Consider the following 19,746-nt stretch of genomic DNA (forward strand, 5'->3'; position numbering starts at 1 on the left):
CACACACCGGGCTCTGGAGCTGAGCGTCTGTGTCCTGGCCCTGCCCGCCTCCCTGCTATGTCTGGACCTTCCTCTACTTTCCCGCAGTGAGCACGCTCAGTCCCACACAGGCTGGCTCTGGGGGGGCCCCATCTTGCCATCATTCAGGTCTGAACCCAAGTGGCACCTGTGCCAGGAGGCCCCGGACCAACATCCAGTCACTCACCCCAACGTGCATCTCGTGGGCTCGTCCCTGGATCCCGGAGTCCAGAACAGTGTGCGGCGCCAAGTAGGGCTCCTCAGAGGACACCCTTCACCTGAGGGGAGCAGAGCTGCCCAGGCCCCAGGAGTGGAGGCATGTTTCTTGTAGAAACAAGGTCTCATTTTCGTCTAATAACACGCACCTGTTTTAGCCGTAATTTGCTGAGTTTGGATGGACGCCCTTGTGGTCCGCCCCATTGCCCCACCTCACCCTGTGACTTCTGCCCTGTTGTCTCCTCTGGATTCTCATCTGGTTGGCCCTTCTTGTCTGTCTTCCAAGGTTTGTCCATGCTCTTAGGCGGGTGATGCTGGGGTGGAACACCCCTCTGTCATGCAGCTGTCACACTGTTCGCACACCTGCTGTCGGGGACATGGGCCTCGGATCGCTCACTGGTTCCGCACGCGGCTCTGATGGGGGCAGTTGCACGCAGTTCTCTGGACATGTTTTGGTTTCTCTCAGGTAAATACTTAGGAATAGGATTGCTTGTGTATCTAACTCCTTAAGAAGCCACCAGACTCCCAGTTTCTACAGGAACAGATCCACGTCTCCACCAAAACTCAGTATTTTTAGTCCTGTTTGTATTAGTCATTCTAGTAGGTACAGGGTGGTATCTCACTGCTTTTCCCTAATGACTAGTGATAGTACCTTTTCCTTTCCACATCTCTTCTTCCGTTAGGTATCTTTAAATCCTTTGACCGTTACATAAATTAGGTTGTTTGTCGTCTTCTTAATGAGTTATAAATGTTCTTTACATGTAGTCTGAGGTGGGCTCCTTTAAGAGCGGTCATTTCTAATTCTGATGAGGTTACCCCATTTAGTTTTCTTTTGTGGCTCCTAGTTTTTATTTTGTATCTGAGAAATCTTCAGCTAACCTAGAACTAGGAAGATTTTTTCTTATGAAAAATTAAGTCATAATTTTAGCTCCTACATTTAGATCCATTTCTGTGCATGGGATACACAGGGAGGCTCACTTTTCTACATATATACATCTGTTGGGAAGCCTGGGATGCGTTTTGTGCCCCAGTGGAACCTCACACGTACTCTGGACCAGGCTGTCTTCAAATACAAGATGTTGTTAATATACGACCAGATCCAGTTAAATGGGGAAGAACAGTCATTCCAGTGACTGACACAGAGACGGCGGAATATCAGTGACCAAAGAATGCAGGTGGACTCCTGCCTCACGTCATCTACATAAGTTAACCCAAAATGGATCAAAGACCCAATTTTAAAATCTAAAAATATAAAACTCTTAGGAAAAAAAACACAGGTGTGAATCTCTGTGACCATCAGTTCAGCATTGGTTTCTTAGTTCTGACACCAAAAGCGGAAGCAAAAAAAAAAGAACAAAAACAGAAATTGGATTTCATCAAAAGTAAAACTTCATGCAGGTGACACCAGTAAGGAAGAAAAAAGACAATCCACAGAATGGGATAAATCCTTTTATCTGACAAATGATTTGTATCCAAACAATACAAAGAGCTATTATAATTCACTAATGAAAAATAGCCCAGTTTGGGATGCCTGGGTGGCTCAGTTGGTTGAGCAGCTGCCTTTGGCTCAGGTCCCAGCCTTTGGCTCAGATCCCAGCGTCCTGGGATCGAGTCCCACATCGGGCTCCTTGCTCGGCAGGGAGCCTGCTTCTCCCTCTGCCTCTGCCTGCCATTCTGTCTGCCTGTGCTCTCTCTCTCTCTCTCTGATAAATAAATAAAAAAAAAAATCTTAAAAAAAAAAAAGAAAAATAGCCCAGTTTAAGAATTAGGCAAAGGATCTGAACACACACTGCTCCAGAGGCGAGCAGATGACTGGACGCCTGGGAAGAGGCTCCGCGTCCATGGCCATCAGGAAAAGCAGGGAAACGCAATCCACAGTGACCGCCCACCTCCCACCCACCAGGAGGACAGGAAGCGTTTCTAAGAGAGGGGGCGATGACAAACACCGTCAGCAAGGAGACGGAGAAAGCAGGACCGTCAGACGCTGCTGATGGAATCGTGAAAGTGGGCGGCCGCCGCGGGCAGCAGTTGGGCAGTTCCTCTGTGGCTACACGGAGTCCCCCAGGACTTAGCCGTGCCGCTCCCAGGCACATCACCAAGAGAAAGGAGAACGCAGGTGCCCACCTGCATGCGCCGCAGCTTTGTTTCCAGTAGCCAAAAAGCAAAGAACCCCCATGTGCCCGCCAGCTGATGAGGGGATGAACAGAGGGTGTTCCTCAGTGTGTAAAGGAGTGACCACGGACGCTGGCTGCCGTGTGGTCACACCCTGAGAACGTGCACGTCAGAGAGGCCAGCCCCAGAGGACACATCTCGAATGATTCCATTTGTCTGAAATGCCCAGAACGGTGGCATCTGTGGACAGTTGGTCCACGCTCGCTGCCTGCTGCCTGGGGGGCACAGAGAGGTGAAGGGGCAGGAGAGAAAGCAGCAGGGCTTCTACAGTTGGGGTGCGGAGATGTTGTACGGCCTTTCAATACACTAAAATCTCCTGAATTGTGTACGCTTTGAAGGAGTGAATGGTATGTGAATTATATCTCAATTTTTAAAAAGAAATCGTTGAATTAGGGAGACATAAAGTCAAGATGAATTAATCTATCAGTGGACACTCAGGTGCATTTGAGCTCAGGATGCAAGGTTGCCGGTTCCTGCGAGCAGGAGGCAGGCAGGGCGCCCCGGGCCCTTCCCCCCGGGCACTGGGCTGGTAGCCCCGGCGCGTAAACACAAGGCTGGTTTTCTCCAGTGCTCCTAGAAGTCTGTTCCCTTTGGACCAGCAGCCGTCAACGGCAAAGCAAGTCTCCGGTGTGAAAGGGTGTGACCCCGAGCCAGCGTCCCCATGGCCACCACTGCTGCCAGACACCAGGGGAGCTCTTGAAGGCACACTGCCAGGAGAGTAGCAAGCGCTGAGTAAACCCCGTGCTGAATCACACTGAGGCCAGGCTTCCGGGGGGAGGCTGACGCCCCGCGTGTGCAGAGCCCCCCCATCGCGCAGCTTGTTCCCAGCTTCCCAACGCCGCCTCCCGTCACACACAGTCCTACGTGAAACTTCTGACCACCGCTGACGTGTGCTCATCTGCCTTAGGAGCTGCGTCCCATGTCACGGCTCTGTTCTCCGCAGCGCCCCCTGCACACCGCGGTCTCCCTGTGCTCTGTGGGTCTCCATGCGGCCGCTGCCCACGGCTCCGCTCTGTGCTCTGCTGCGTGTGCACGGGTGCGGGAGGCCTGGGCGCGGGCCGCCGTGCTGCCTTGTGTAAGAGGCAATTCAGCACCCCCAGGGGCTCTCCAGAAACATCCTGGGTGCCCGGCCTCTTCCTGGTGTCCGAGTTTGTACTTGTTTCTGTTTGTTTTTAAACTAGAGGGAGTGTATCTTTTTGTGAACACTTATCTAAGCCCTCCTTTTGCTAGTGAGGAGGCCCGGCCAGGCTGTGAGGTCCGCCCCGGGGGCTGAGCCCGCGGCGTGTCTGCCCCGCGGGCCCCAGGCCGGAGCCAGCACCCCACCTGGTGCGGCCGCCCCCCAGCCTGGGAGCTGCCCCGCCGTGCTCACGTGTCCCTCTGTGGGGCCCTGCTACAGCTGTTATTAATTTAGAGGAGCTTGAGGTTTAAAAAGCAAGCAGTGCTTTCCATTTAGAACACTTAAGTATACATTTTCTCATACACACTGTTTCACTGAAATTAGAAACTGACTGTAAGCTTAAACCAGGCCGAGCCCAGCCTTTGGTCAGAACAGCTTGGTGTTTGGACGTGATCGTGCCCCGTCGGCATCTTTCACATGTGGGTCTGGAGCCCTGGCCTCACACCCTGGCAGCAGAGGCCGATCTTCGGGCCGGCCCTTTAGAAGCTGTCCCTACAAGACCTCCTTCTTGGGGCTGATTGGGCTGTGTCCACTGAGCACTTGTGTCCTCAGGAAGGTCCTGTCCTCCGAAGCCCTGGGTTCTGATTCACACAGCTGTCCCGTGAGGCTCCGTGTGGGACACGGCAGGGCTCGCATCTGCCCTCCGCGTCAGCCCGGATATCCGTTTCTTTACCACGTGCAGTGGGAGGAGGGCGAGAAGACGTGTCTCCGACACTGGCCCCGGAGCCCACCGCAGCCTCGGCTGCCCTCCCCCCAGCCCTGCAGTCCGCTCCCCAGAGAGAAGACCTCGAAGCCAGGAGGAATAAGATCAGATTTTTCTAGAATATTAGGTGGAGGGGAAAACCAGCCCTACCTTAGAGTTACAAGCCTAGAAATCTGTGAAATTCCATTTCATTTCCCTCTTTTAGAAAGAGGACCTTCGACTCTCGAGTGGCATGTGATCTCGTGAAGCTGGCTTGGTGGAGCATGCTCCCCGAGACCCCGTTAGCCCAGGCAGCCAGGCACACTTCAGGGGGAGACCGATGCAGAGGTCACCAGGGGCCCCCAGTGGCTCTGTTCCCGAAGTGCAGATGGGCAGGGGCCATCGGGCGGCAAGTGTGAGAATGGACGGGTTGGGCGCGTCTACTGCGGCCGGGGCCTGCTGGGGCTGCCGTTTAAAGGGCTTTTAAGGCCAAATACTAAAGCTGCAGACAACAGCAGTAAGACAGCACTTACTGGTCGAGCATCACCCTGGTGAGCTGCAAGGAACCCTGCAGAGCATGTGCAACTGGCCTCAGGCCACGTATGCCTCGAGAACAGGGCAGACGGAAAGGGCCACCCCAGGGCAGAGGAGGGTCTAGGGAGGCAGCGTGGCCAAAGGCCAGGGAGCCCTGGGGGACAAACAGGTGCAACCAGGATGAAGCTCTTCACTGGGAGGTAGAGGGTGTGGGCACACGGGGGCTGTGGCACAGTGGAAAGATCTAGAACAGGCAGCACCACTGAGCACAAGCAGCAGGAGTGGGGTGGCCAGGATGCCGCATACTGGGTCTTAGACCACAGACGGGCTCCTGCAGGACCAGCTGAGAGGGGCCCTGGTTGCACGCAGGATGGAAATCAAACGCTGAGCCAGTGGGAGGTGAGAACAGCGTTTACTGAACTTACAGAAAGATACAGACAGAGCATCTGGGAGACGTGGAAAGGAAAGGAGGGAGTCTGGTCTTTGTTCAGGGTCTTGGGGCTTTCTACTGAGGACGGTGGTCTGGTGCACATGACCCCTCGGGCCTCCAGGAACCGTAAGAACAAAGACGAGGACCCAGGTGCTATTCCTGGGAGCCAAGGGGCCTTGGCGTCGAAGTGTCTAGCACTGGACATCTAGAATAGGCATCTGATGGCTTCCAGGACTTCTCACCTGGTCCTGCCTTAGATGTGGTCGGAGTCCTGGCCCCTTACAAGGAGGGTGGACACCATCTACATTGCGGCCTGTGTGAAATGGGGGTGCAGGTCCTAGCAGGAAAAAGAGCCAAGAGCCAGTTGGGGAGCAGGCCTTCAGCTTCCCTGTCTCGGGGGACCATGATGCCAAACCACCAGTGCACTGCAACCTGACGACTTCACGACGGATCCTGGCTCCTGTCCCGTCCCTGATTTTTCTGTCCCCGTTTTCTCTCCCACAGGAGAAGTACCCAGAAGCCGTGCACCTCCCAGAGGGGGCCGCCTCCAGCTGCATGGTGGTCCGCAGCGCGCGCCAGCCCGGGTGAGTGCGGATGCCCTGCAGGCCCGGCCTCCCCCACAGCAGGCGGCTGCTTGCTCTTGCAAACGAGCATTACAAGTGCTAGAAAATGTCAGCTCCCTTCCAGACACCTTGATGTGTCTGTGCAGCCCTGGGGAAGAGAGCAGGGAGGGAGGGGACATGGGGCACCGGTGCTGGGCTCACTGCAGGGATGGAGCCAGCCAGTGGGGGAGGCCGGGAGGAGCTGGGGCTCTATCCTGACGGGCTGACCTGGGGAGAGGCCGGCGGGCAGTAAGCTCTGGGTGAAGGGAGGACCTCTCTGGGGCCCCGTGCACACACGTGGGAGTCCCCCACCCCCCACTTGAGGCGCCTTCATGGTCTAGGTCAGAGTGCCTGAGGGGCTTTGTTTTCAAACCTCCACATGGAGCCGTAACTTGCCTTTGTTACTCCACATTATTTCCAAAATGAGCTTCTGGCAGTGTGTGGAGCCGTACGGTTCATTCATTCTCGGTGGTTCAACTCTGTCAGCTCTATTTCTGCTTTCTTTGGGTCGTGGGCACTTGGGTCATCCCTCATTTTCCACTATTTCTCACACTCCTGTCCACTCCTCACACTCGAGGACCCAGGGTTCTGTGGCTGGAAGTGAAATTCCTGGCTCCCATCACTGCCGATGCTTTTCGGTCTATGCTGTCCGTTCAGGCTCCACGCCAGTTGGTTTTCCGCAACCTGTACGTCACCCGTATGGCCACACCACCACGTTGTGGGTCCAGAACAGCATCTTGCTGGGTCTTGGGGTCCATTTCCCTCCTCATTCATGTCACACATGCTTTGCTGAGCAGACGTGATGCGTATCCATGCCAGACGTCTTCAGGAGCACATCCTCAGGGAGGGTGACAGGTCACACTTCCCACCTGGCTTCATTCAGCACTTAGGAAGGCATCTTACATCTTTCAGGTTCGAGTTGGTCATCGTTTGGAGGGTGCAGATAGATGAAGAAGGGAAGGTTTTGCCAAAGCTGGACCTTCTCCCCAAAGCACCACAGCAAGGTAGGGGCCTGGCAAGGGGGTGTATGTAAGGACTTACGGTGTCCAACAGTCGCCTGCTGCTGTCTTCTGGTCTTCAGGGCAAGAATCAAAAGGCGAGCATCTCAGTGTATTGTTTATATCGGTTTATCAGTGACCAGAAAGCAGAGGCGAGGAGAGACTGTTCCCTCCCCACGTCTGGTGTGTGGGTCCATCCCCATGGTCACAGCAGTCATCGGCTGGGGAGGGAGGGTCTCAGCACGGCGGCTCAGCCAGCCTGCTCTCCCTGCAGCCCTGGAGCTGGACAGGAACCGGGTCCTGGAGACCGCGCCTCGCAGCTTCCGAGCCCTGCTGGGTGTGCTGGGCATCGAAGCCGCTCTCGAGAGCCTGATCAAGTCACTCTGCACGGCGGACTCCAGCTAGTTCCTGGCAAACACGCAGGTGCGTGACCGTCTTCCACAGAGAAACGACACCTTTAGGACACGTTGTCTGTACAGTTTTAGCACATTCTAGATCATCCGTCAGAATGTGGGAAAATAGACAACAGCTACTGCAGTACAAAACGCCAGACCAGCAGCACGTACAGTGCCTAGGGCACCTGGCGGGATCGGCTGGGGGAGCATGTAACTCTTGACCTCAGGGTTGTGAGTTCAAGCTCCACACTGGGGATACAGAATACTAAAGAATAATAATAATAAACTTTCTCAAAAGTTAAGCTTATTATTTTTCCTATATTTCCCTATTATTATTTTAAAAATAATAATAGGAATGTCCATCCTTGGATTTAGGGGAGCAGCTGGTCCTACCTCTCACCAAGTCTGAGGATGGAAGTGCCCTGGAGGTCAGCCCCCACTCCTTGACATTCCTGATGCCCAGGGTGACGCACCCACCTTGCCACCCTGCCCTACAGAGTAGAACTCACTCTTCTTGGTCTTGACATCAAAGTGCAGCAGTAAGCTTTAAAAACGCAGTGTCATAGACTTTACAACACCCACACCCTGTCCCCCAGGAAGCACTGGCCTCAGCCGTCCCATTTAAAAGGTTAGAATCGGTAGGGGCCGCACTGGAGTGTGAGGCGGAGACCACACAGGGCAGGACCTTGTCGGTCGCCATGTGGATGCTGGTGGTTTCAGCCAGGACGGGCCTCAGAGGGGGCCCAACCCACCTCGTTGCAAGGCCGGGGTGCTGTGCACACCCGTCCTCACTCAGGCCAGCAACAAGGAGCTACCTCAGGCCAAAACCACAGAGATGCTTCCGTCCACACATGTCCCTGCAAGGGGTGTCTCCACAGCCCCCCAACGCCCACAGGTGAGACACGTGTCATTTGAGTATCTTTCTGAACCTCTGAGGGAAGAAGTAAACGTTAGGACAAAGCTGAATAAATTCTAGGAGATCTGGCTTGATTCAAACAAGTATAATTCTCAAGTTATCACAAAATTCCCCACAAAAATTTACAATCAGCAAAATATTCTTATTTTTCACGTAGCATTTTCATACAATACCGTGGTTTTGCTATTATAATCTTATGTTACAATAAACCTTCATTAGTCCCTCAAAACGATGATATAAATAATCTGTACAACCCACCATAGAGTAAAAAACCAAAGCCAAGATTCCCCACAGTTTTCCTAGCAGCCGGGCACACTATGGTGACCCCAACAAGAACCCTCTTGGTGCCAGCCAGGAGTCGCTCATCGCTGCAGGAGCAGAGCTGGCGGCTCCCCCGAAGCACTGGATGCGAGGCGCGCAGCCCCCCAGCTCCCGCGCCGCAGCGGCAGCCACACGGCACGGAACGCCTCGGCTCCCCTCATGTCAGAGAAAGCGCTCGTGAGTGGTGTCCACCCCTGACCTGAGTCCCATGCTCCCTGAAGACCCTGTGCAGAGCAGTGGCCGTGGCACCTCCAAAGAGACGTCAAGTCCACGCAGCTCAGGGCCCTCGTCCGCACCAGCCCCGCATCCCTCTGTGCGGCAGAGCCCACGAGGCCTGTGCGGACCGGGGGCTCGCACGGACAAAGCGACTACATAACTCAGCTGGGAAAGTTCCAGTAGTATCCATGTTTTCTTTCAAGACCAACTGTAAGATGTACGCGACAATTCAAGTTTTCTATGTTAGAGTCTGGTGGCAGGAGATCCAAACCTAGGGTCTTAAGGCTTTTACATCAGCGATTAGACATCAGCCCCGGGTGGGGAGGAGGAGCGGCCCAGAGCAGAAGGTGTGGGGACACCACACGCAGCAGCGCTCAGGTCTGACACTCGTCCTTGAAGGTGTTTCTGCGGCCCTTCCATGCGGGGTCACCCAGACACAGCCCCACCTGGCCAGGTGGCTAAAAAGCAAAAACACTCACAGCCTAAGGTCACCCAACTCAACAGAAAACAGCTCTCTCCCTCGGCCTGCACATTCTGTGTTCAAGTTTTGAAGACCCCGCAGGAAGCGCCTAGACCTTCCGGAGGACCAGCGTGCAGTCCTCCCTCTCCTTGTACCTGGCCGGCGTCACGGCTGCGTCTTTGGCGAGTACAGTCTTGGAGTAGAAGTTGACTATCTTGCCGTCCAGTTTGTACTGGTGAGGAATGCTCTCGTAGGGCTTGAGGTCGAGGTCCAGCACGGACACGGAGAAAGCAAACCTGGATCTCGACGAAGGGACAACAGGCCTCTGCTCGGAGCTGGAAGCGAAAGAGCAGCTTCAGGACACATGAACCCCAAATCCTCACCCCTTTCGGGAGACGCACCCCGCCTATGCCCGCCGTGACCCCCCCCACACCACACAGACAGGAGGGCTAGCAGGTGAACCCCCGGTCCAAGGGGCCCCTGACCGGGACTCAGCAGTCACTACCCCGAGAGAAAGAAGGTCAGCCCGGCCTTTCCTCAAGCCAATGGAGCAGACTTCCCTCCCCCGCCTCTTCCCACATCTGCTGCGAAGCCCATGTTCCCTGGGGCACTTCATGTTAGGAGAGCGCGCTCTGATTTCATGCTCTAGTCTCAAATCTCATCTGCAGGGCTCATATTTTGTTTCTAAGGCTTAGTTTTGTGGGTTTTCTAAACATCAGAAGTAGTCGTGCTTATAACAGAAAATGAACAATTATTTATATTAAAACCAACCACCTTGAGGCTAATTCTGAATTTTGTACTCAAATCGTGGTGCCATCCACCCCACTCAGCTCTCCGAGTGCTCTCCAGTAATATTCTGCATCCAGCAATGGCTAAATATATAAGAGCTCAGTTTAGCCCAAGAGAAATTCTAGTTTCCCACACTTACTACTCTCGAAGCTTTAGAAAACATCCCAAAACAACACGAATTTCAAAGCTCCTGCCTGGAAGGGAAGACCAATGAGCACACTCCCGCTCTGACAGCTCAGCAAGGCCGAGACTCTCGCTTAACTCCTGTCCCGAAATACCCTCTGTCGGGAAAAGGGAGCCGTGGCTCAGCTGCTGGGCCGAAGCTACTCCCTCCCAAACGGCAGAAGGTCCCGCTTCCAAGGCCTGAGCTCCAGGCAGCAGGGCCCGGACAGCACCTCTCGGGCCCCCAGCAGGTTTCCCATGACCGAGCCGGCACCTGACAAGGTGACACGCACACAGACAGGCATCGCCTGGTACACGGGCTGCCTGTGTCTGTGTGTCCAGCACAAGTTCCGGGGAGCCCAGGGCGCAGCTCCAGTGCCAAAACGCTCCTGGCTGCGCCCCGGAACTCCTGGGACAGGCGTCCCCGCCCGCCCGCATCTGCCAACCAGCCAGCCTGCCCTGCACATTCCCGCACATTTCTCAGTGCATGCCTGTTTGAGGAAGGGCAGCGGGTGACAGCCGCATGCTTCTGTCATCAGACAAGGTGGCTCAGTCCAGTGAACGCGCACTGCAGCCACATCCTCCCGGGATCCCAGGGGTCCTCGTCTAAACAGAACCACCTTTTCGGATTTCAGCTACACCCTAGGAACACCCCTCCTCGTTTCCTGTCCGCTCCATGCCCGCCAGGGAGTAGCAGTCCTGGGAATGTTTAGTTCAAAAGCATCTGAGAAATGGGTGGCCGGCAGCCAACGATAAGGTCATCTTGACCCGGGAACACAAGTCAGAAGAATGTGGAACATTCCACAAACACTGGGTTTGGCACTCTGCGCATCAGTGCTGAAGATGCCGTCTAATTAGCAAGAGAAGATTATCATGCTCATCCTGACTTCCTTAAAAAAAGGCAGAGGAGGGGACCGGACAAAGAGAACAACGTCCCGGGAGCGCTGCTGCCAACAGGAAGCTCGACAGGGAACGTGCGGTCCCACAGGCCTGGAAGGGCTGCGAAGGCTGGTGTATCAGGACCTCGTGGGGGATATGCAGCTTCTCAGGCCTCCAAGCATCAGTCAGCACACGGCACCTTGAGAAAAAGGAATTTGTGCCACAGGATCCAAGCTGCTTCTAAGTCTTTGGAGTATTTTCTTAGAAAACAATAGTAATCTCTAACAGGACAATCTTAAGATATTCTCGGGAAATGTCTTTCCAACCAAATCACAAGCTTCAAGAGAGCAGCAGGAGTTAGCAAGCCATGGTGGGTTACGAGGTGTCACAGAGCCCACAGACATCAGCCTGGCAGCAGAAGTGGCCTGCCAGGGTGCTGTAACTGCAGGGACACGAGCGCGGGACGCAGCAGGCAGCTCACCTTGTGTCCTGCAGGCAGGGGGAGAGCGCGATCATGATGGAGCAGTCCTTCGCGGTCATGGCCACCCGGTACTGCTGAACCTACGGCGGGATGGGGAGGTCAGCACCGGGCCCGTACCCCCACCACACGCACCCGGCACCAGGCATGGTCCAGAAATCGGCTGCAGGTCCGGGGTTAAGTGAGGAAGCCAGAGGCCAGCCCGCCCCGCCCTCACTGCAGGTAGCACGCGGAGCCTGACTCCGAACACCAGGACGCAGGCTTGTCTTCAGCAAGGCAGCCGGTCTGCCAGCTTGGAAGTCTGCTACCTGGGCCGCTGGGGTGCTAGGCAGCCTGATGGTGCTGAGCCAGGTCTGTTCCACACACGCCCAGCGCGGCCTGCAAAGGTCACACCACACCAGCACGAATGATGCTGCGGGCGGAGGGCTGCCAGGCTCGGTATGAACGCCCTTCACCCCCAGAGTGACCCACAACCGGCCCGCTCAGCAAGACCTGTGACAGCAAGGCTGGGTTCAAACCCAAGCATTGTGGCTCTCAACACTGGGCTGGACCACAAACTCTCACCAGCCTACAACCATGTCTGCCAGGGCCGCTGGTGCAAACCCCACACAGCGTGCTCTGGGGACCCAACTCGTGAGGCCGTGTGTGCCCACCTACATGGCAGACATGTAGGTTCTGGAAAGCATCACCTCCGCATAGTCTGGGGCATTTACCCCGCCACCCTTTGATGTCTCACATTATTATCTGAGTTTTTTAGACTGAATAGCTCTCACTTTCACAAAAATAATCATAAAAAAGGAAATGGGCCTTACAGGCTGTCACTGGCCTCAATGTCACGTGCTGAATGATCAGTCTCGCCTTCTGTCTGAGTCCCACTGCACGAAAACGTCCAGTTCCCAGCGCACAACCATGCGGGGCACCGCAGGCCGGATGATGGCTTTTTAGGGGCCTACAAAACCTCTTCTATACTTGGTTCATTTGGCTACGAAATCAAGTTATTTCACAAAACATACAAAAAATTCAGTCCAAACGAATTAAAGAGATAAGCGTTTTTAAAAAGTAGAAAATAAGGCAAGCCAGAAAAGACGAACAGATCTGAATTCCCAAAGAGGAAGTGTCTGCGGAACACTGTCCTAATACCAGCGTGGAAGCTCGGGACCGGCAGCAATCATAGACGACTGGCACCAAGGCGTCAAGGGCTAGATCCATTTGGAGGCAGGAGCCACAGGATGGCAGCCTTCTGGGACCTTCAGTCCTGCTTCAAAGAGATCACTCACGAAACCTGGGGTCAGAGGACCCTAACTTGCCAGGGTTTCCCTGGCCCCCAGCGGAAACAAACCCAAGAACCTCTCTGAAAGAAGACATTATCCTAGGCCTTGCATTATTTGTAAAATAATTATAAAATGTAGTGATTGACAAACAAGTTAAAATATCCAGGTGAACACCTCCAGGAAACCCCAGGCCCAGGCCAGCAGAGGCATACCACGGATGCAGCCACTAGAGTTGCCAGACAGACCTGCTGCTCTGTCCAAGGATGAAAGACAAAATCAAGAACTTGAGAAGAAAGCAGGGGTGCCTGGGTGGCTCAGTGGGTTAAAGCCTCTGCCTTCGGCTCAGGTCATGGTCCCAGGGTCCTGGGATTGAGCCCCGCATCGGGCTCTCTGCTCAGCAGGGAACCTGCTTCCTCTTATCTCTCTCTCTCTGCCTGCCTCTATGTTTACTTGTAATCTCTGTCTGTCAAATAAAATAAATAAAAATCTTTAAAAAAAAAAAAAAAGAACTTGAGAGGAAAGCTATAAGATATAAAAATGAACCATATGTAAATTCTAGAGCTGAAAAAATACAAAAACCAATTATTAAGAATGCAAGAGATAGTTTTAACAGATTAGACAAAACTCAAGAGACTTGCTACAACGGAAGACAGGTCCAAGTAAAAAATATCCAGAATGAGGCATGGAAAGTAAGACAGCTGGAAAATACCAAGGAAATGGGCAGAAATCACATCTGAAGATGTTAAGGCCAAATATATTCCAAAACTGAGGAAAGACATCAAGCCACAGACTGAAGAATGACTCCAAAGAAACACAATCAGTTATACACATCACCAAACACTTAAGAATGAGTCACCAGCAGAACAGCACAAAGGAAACGTTAAAGGTTATCTTCAGACAACAAGATCATTCCAGATACAAGCTCCAGGACGCAGGGCAGGATGAAAAGCAACCCAAGAGAAGCAACTGTGGGTCAAAGAACACTGACCCTATGTAATAACATCTCCTTGAGTTTAAAACAACAGAATACACAGCAACAGGATTTAAGTCAAGATGAGAGTAAAACATACTTTGAGAATTTTGCACCATCCAAAAAGAGTGAAGGTACTAGACATTAGACTTTTGTAAATCTACTACTTGCTGCAAAGGTTAGGATAACCACTAAGAAAAAAGCAAAAGACTGTAGATTCCAACAGAGTAAGGAAATGGAATGATTAAAAAAATTACCCAAAAGATTCTAAAAGAGGAGAGGATGAGAAACCTACCACAATAGGTGGTAAAGGATTACACCCAAGTATACGGTCACAAAACAGCAGGAAGGATAGAAAACCAAACCATAAATGCAAAGACAAAGACTAAAAACAAAAGAATAGAAAAGATACGCAGGGCAACTGCTAACCAAAAGAACCTACAGACGTTACACTAGTATCACACAAAGGAAACTTAAGGTAATACCAGACGTAAACACAGTAAAAATTATAAATGACACTTGAAAATGAAAATTTTGATTTACCAGGAAGGTGTAACAATTTTAAGGCACCTTACAATATAGCCTCAAAACAAATAACAGAAAATTCCACAATTATTATGTAAAACTTCAAAACATCCTTCTTTTGAACGAAGCAGACAGTAAAATACGGTGATAGAAGATCTGAACACAATTAACCTGACCTCATGGGAAGTTATAAAACACTGCACCCAACATTTTAAGAAGACACCTTCTTTTTTTAAAGTATGCACAGAAGCATTTTTCAAATAAATTGATCTATAAAACCAAATCATAATACATTTCAAAGGATCAAAAGCCAATCTTAATGAATTTCCAAAGGACCATATGGACTTTGTGTTCTCTCACCATAATGCAATGTTGCTAGTAATCCATACAAAAAAGATAATGAGAATCTCCATGTGTTTGGTAATTAATTCCTTCTAAATACTTACGCGGTCAAAGGAGAAATCTTAATAGTAATCAGAGCATATATTTTACATGAATGGTGTTGAAAATAGAGCTTGTGGAATGAAGCTAAAAAAATGTTTACAAAAAAAAATAGTGTTAAATACACATTTTAGAAAAAAGTCTAAAACTTAATTAGATAAGCACATCAGAAGTTATAAGAAGAACAAATAATCCAAAGAAGGAAAAAAATGCAGAAATTATCAAAATAGGAAAGAATCACTCAGTATACTAAAGGATCCTATGTTAATTTTTATAGAACAAAAATGATAAACTCTTTGTAGTATGGATTAAAAAAAGAAAACAGAAGACATCAGGAATAAAAGAGCATTTTGAAATCTTATAGAACATTAAAAGAATATAATCAAAAAACTATATGCAAAAATTTTGAAAATTTTAGATGAGACAAATTTCTAGAAAGATATGCTACTAAAATTGACAAAAGAAGAAGTAAATCTGAAACTGAGATCCCAATTTAAAATTTTTCTTCAAAGACAATGATCGGCCCAGATGGTTTTACCTGTGGTTCTACAAAACATGTAAGGAAAAAATAATGTAATTCTTACTTCATCTCTTCCAGAGAACCAGAAAATGAGCAAATATTCTTCAAATGTTTTATGAGGCAGGCATACCCTTGATACCAAGGCCTAACAAAGACATTACAAAAAACTCACATCACTCATCAACATATATGCAGAAGAAACCCTAAACAAAATACTAGCAAACCAAATATATAAAAGTAATAAATTACTGTAAAAATTGTACCATTAACCACATTAACAGAAAATAGACAAGTCCTATGATCATCTAATAAAAATAGAAAAAGCATTGATAAAATTCAACAATCTGCTGCTGAGAAAAACTTTTAACGAATTAGGAATAGAATGGAACATCCTTAGTTTTTAACTTATTTATTTAAAAAATAAATACCCCCCCCCCAAAACCTAGAACACACAATGTACTTAGTACACACAATGTACTTAGTGGTACAGTGGGGGAATTCCCACCGTCACAAACAAACTAGATGCAGTTAAGCACAACAAAATAAGTAAAAGGCCTAAGGATCAGAAAGCAAAAAACCAAATTTGTAGACAGTATGATTCCATACGATGAAAATCCAAAAGCTGTAAGTGACTAGTCAGAATCAGTGAGTTTAGGGCACCTGCGTGGCTCCGTCGGTTAAGAGGCGGACTTTGGCTCAGGTCCTGCATCGGGCTCCCCACTCAGTGGCGAGTGCACTTCCTCTCCCGCTGCGCCCCGCCAATGCTCTCTCTCAAATAAATAAAAATCTTTTAAGAAAACAAAAATCACTGAGTTTAGCAAGGTTGACACATATAAAGTCAAATAGAAAAATGAATTGCAGGGACACGTGGGTGGCTCAGGCAGTTAAGTGTCTGTCTTCGGCTCAGGTCATGATCCCGGGCTTCTGGGACTGAGTCCCACACTGGTCTCCTTGCTCAGCAAGGCGCCTGCTTCTCCCCGTCTGCCCCTTCCCTGCTTGTGCTCTCACACGCCGTCTCTGACAAATAAATAAAGCCAACACTATAGTCACCAAAATGACTTAAAATTACAAGACCCACAAGCAAGTGGTAGAGAGGATGAGGAGCAATGGGAGCGACTCTAGCCAGTCGCAGGGAATAGAAGCAGGCAACTGTTTCGCAATGTCTCCTCGAGTCAATATGCTCCTATCTTTGGCCCAAAAATTCCACTCCTAGGAATATCTCCAAGAGAAATGTGTGACATGTTCAGCAAGGTATCTGCGTAAGAATGTTTACAGCAGCTTTATTCGTAACAGCCCGAAACAGGGAACAACCCAAATGTCCATCAACAGTAAATGGATAAATTGTGGTACATCTGTTCAATGGACTGCTGTAAAACAATGCATGTATGGAAATGCATGCAATAATGTGACAATCTCAAACAGTATAGAGTTTTTTCTTCTTAAAAAAAACAACAGATTCTGGGGCACTTGGGTGGCCCAGTGGGTTAAGCCTCTGCCTTCGGCTCAGGTCATGATCTCAGGGTCCAGGAATGGAGCCCCGCATCCGGCTCTCTGCTCAGCAGAAAGCCTGCTTCCCTCTCTCTCTCTGCCTGCCTCTCTGCCTACTTGTGATCTCTGTATGCCAAATAATAAAACCTTAAAAAAAAAATGGATTCCATATATATAGTTCAAAACCAAAACAAACCAAACTGTAAGAATATAAACCAACAGGGGCGCCTGGGTGGGTCAGTGGATTAAGCCTCTGCCTTTGGCTCAGGTCATGATCTCAGGGTCCTGGGATCAAGCCCCACATCGGGCTGTCTGCTCGGCAGGGAGCCTGCTTCCCTCTCCATCTCTGCCTGCTGCTCTGCCTATTTGTGATCTCTCTTTCTCTGTCAATCAATAAATAAAATCTTTAAAAAAAAAAAATATATATATATATATATATATATAAACCAACAAAATAGTTAATGTGGGGGGAGAAAGAAAGAGGAGTAAGTGACAGGGAAACAACAGGGATTGTGTCTGGCTGCCAGGGTTCCACATCCAGACCTAACTGGTAATTCCATCAAAAGTCTGCTTTGTGACAAATTGGGCTGTACATTTTTTTCTGTGCACTTTTCTGTCTGTGCTATATCTCACAATACAAATGGTTGAGAATAGGGGTGCCTGGGTGGCTCAGTCATTAAGTGTCTGCCTTCGGCTCAGGTCATGATCCCAGGGTCCTGGATGGAGCCCCACATCGGGCTCCCTGCTCAGTGGGAAGCCTGCTTCTCCCTCCCACTCTCCCTGCTTGTGTTCCCTCTCTTTTCAAATAAATAAAATTAAAAAACAAAAACAAAAACAAAAAAGTGGTTGAAATTAGAAGCTTAGAAAATTAAAATAAAATTCCAAATACTGATTAATATATAGTGTTTTGGGGGGCATGGGGGAAAAGGGCCCTCAACTTTGCAAGAAGGAACATAAAATTGGCAAAATCTTTTTGAAAGGGTAAAACTGACAGAATCTATCAGTCAATTCAGCAATTTCATTTCCTGTAATCTACCTTCAGATATGCCTAGGTGCACTAGAATTGGGAGTACAAAATTGTCAACATTATTTTTAACAGTAACAAATTAAAAACAACACCCAAAGAAATGACCATGATATGCCCATACTAAAGAGAATGACACTTTCAGGGGATATGGAGGACTTCCAAGGGCCCTACTACAAAACAACTAAATCCCTGTTAACATATCTTTCAGTGCACTGTGGGGCTTGTAGGAGGTAAGAGAAACACTCACTCAATCCCTTCTTCTTAGCAGTCGCCCTAAAAGAGCCAAACTAGGGTTTTGAGCAAGAAGCAAATGAGAAGGCTGAGCTGTTCTACAGGCAGCTATCAGTGGAAGCACTGTTTCCAGAAAAAAGCCACAGAGTACACGGGTCCAAACTGAGATTTCTCCCTTAAGCCAAGAATCTTCTCTGGAGGAAGGCATCCCCCATTTAGGTCCCCAGGAGTCCCACAAACTAAAGAGCAAACATACGAGCTCAAAATCAACTGTTAAAAACGTAAGCAGACAACACAGCACTGATGAATCACCCAAATTAACAAGGAATTTTTTTTTACCTCTAAGGTGCTATGTATCTGATATCAGATAAAGAATATAAAATAACTTCACTAATTGTTTAAAGAATAAAAGATGACATTTAAAATTGGGCCAACAACAAGGAACTATCAAAAGTACCAAGCAGTGGGGGCGCCTGGGTGGCTCAGTGGGTTAAGCCGCTGCCTTCAGCTCAGGTCATGATCTCAGGGTCCTGGGATGAGTCCCGCATCGGGCTCTCTGCTCAGCAGGGAGCCTGCTTCCCTCTACCTCTCTCTCTACCTGCCTCTCTGTCTACTTGTGATCTCTGTCAAATAAATAAATAAAATCTTAAAAAAAAAAAAAAAAGTACCAAGCAGATGTGGAAATGAACCAAACAGAACTTTGATAAATTAAAAAAATATATGACTACTGAAACAGAAAACTCAATGAACAAATAAATTAGCAGATTAGACACAGGTAAAGAAAGAATCTATGAATTGAAGGGAAAAGTGAAGAAACACCCAGAATGTAGTATAAAGAGATAAAAAATAGGGAAGTACAGTTACAACATAAGGAAGATAAAAAGAGGTTTGATCTATATCTAATTCAAGTCTCAGAAGAAGAGAACAGGATAATGGAAAGAAAATATGTGAAGAAAAAAATGGCTGAGAATTTTCCAGAACTAATGGAAGAGATAAATCCACCAATAGAGGAAGCATGGCACATGTACATGAAACTGGATAAACAGAAAGTACACACCTAATCACAATACCCATAACAACACAGAAAGGAGCTCTTTAAAAAGCAGACATGGAAAAACTCTCCTCCTGAGAAAGGGCACTTAGAGAAGACCTCTCAGCAGCCACATCCAGTCAGATCATGTTACACTGAATGGGCTAATGCTAGGAGAGAAACACTGAACCCCTGACTTGTGCACAGAAAAGATTACCTTTCAATAGTGTGGGGAAATATAAACATATACTGATAAATAGGATGTAGAATTTTCCATAACTTCCACTTTCAGTTACCAATTCTAAAGAGTTTACTTGAAGAAGAGGAAAACTATAAACAACTGCAAGCCCATAAATTAGACAACTTAGATGAAATAGACAAACTCCTAAAAAGACACAAACTATCAAACTGACTCAAGAAGAAACAGTATCATCGGACCTGTAACAAATAAAGAAACTGAACTGAGCATCAAAACACTAACCACCTACAAAGAAAAGGCTAAGATGGCTTCACTACTGAAATGTATCAAATATTTTAAAAATAGTATCAATCCTTCTCAAAACCCTCCAAGAAATACAAGGCTGGACCATTCCCAGCCACTTGATAATGCCAGTATTATCTGATACCAAAATCAGAAAAGACATCATAAAAAATGCAAAATTAGAGACCAGTATCTCTCTTTTTTTTTTTTAAGATTTTATTTATTTATTTGACAGAGATTAAAGGCAGGCAGAGAGAGAGAGGAGGAAGCAGGCTCCCTGCTGAGCAGAGAGCCCGATGCGGGACTCGATCCCAGGA

General features: G+C 49.0%; 2 protein-coding genes across 3 annotated transcripts in view; one reads left to right on the forward strand and one right to left on the reverse strand.

Moving 5' to 3' along the window:
- CENPP (centromere protein P) overlaps positions 1–7,526 on the forward strand; it is a 227,667-nt gene extending 220,141 nt beyond the window's left edge. For both annotated transcript variants that reach the window (XM_059412031.1, XM_059412032.1), the window contains 3 exons: positions 5,734–5,813; positions 6,744–6,835; positions 7,104–7,526. In XM_059412031.1, coding sequence (XP_059268014.1) covers positions 5,734–5,813; positions 6,744–6,835; positions 7,104–7,234 — 303 coding nt within the window. In that variant the 3' untranslated portion in view covers positions 7,235–7,526. The remainder of the gene's footprint in view (positions 1–5,733; positions 5,814–6,743; positions 6,836–7,103) is intronic.
- Positions 7,527–8,210: 684 nt separating this feature from the next.
- IPPK (inositol-pentakisphosphate 2-kinase) overlaps positions 8,211–19,746 on the reverse strand; it is a 47,349-nt gene continuing 35,813 nt past the window's right edge. The window contains exons 12-13 of the mRNA XM_059412029.1: positions 11,449–11,528; positions 8,211–9,472 (exon numbers count right to left, since the gene is read on the reverse strand). Of these exons, the coding sequence (XP_059268012.1) occupies positions 9,247–9,472; positions 11,449–11,528 (306 nt within the window). The 3' untranslated portion in view covers positions 8,211–9,246. The remainder of the gene's footprint in view (positions 9,473–11,448; positions 11,529–19,746) is intronic.

Source organism: Mustela nigripes, chromosome 9, assembly GCF_022355385.1.
Source record: "Mustela nigripes isolate SB6536 chromosome 9, MUSNIG.SB6536, whole genome shotgun sequence".
NCBI classification, from domain to species: Eukaryota; Metazoa; Chordata; class Mammalia; order Carnivora; family Mustelidae; genus Mustela; species Mustela nigripes.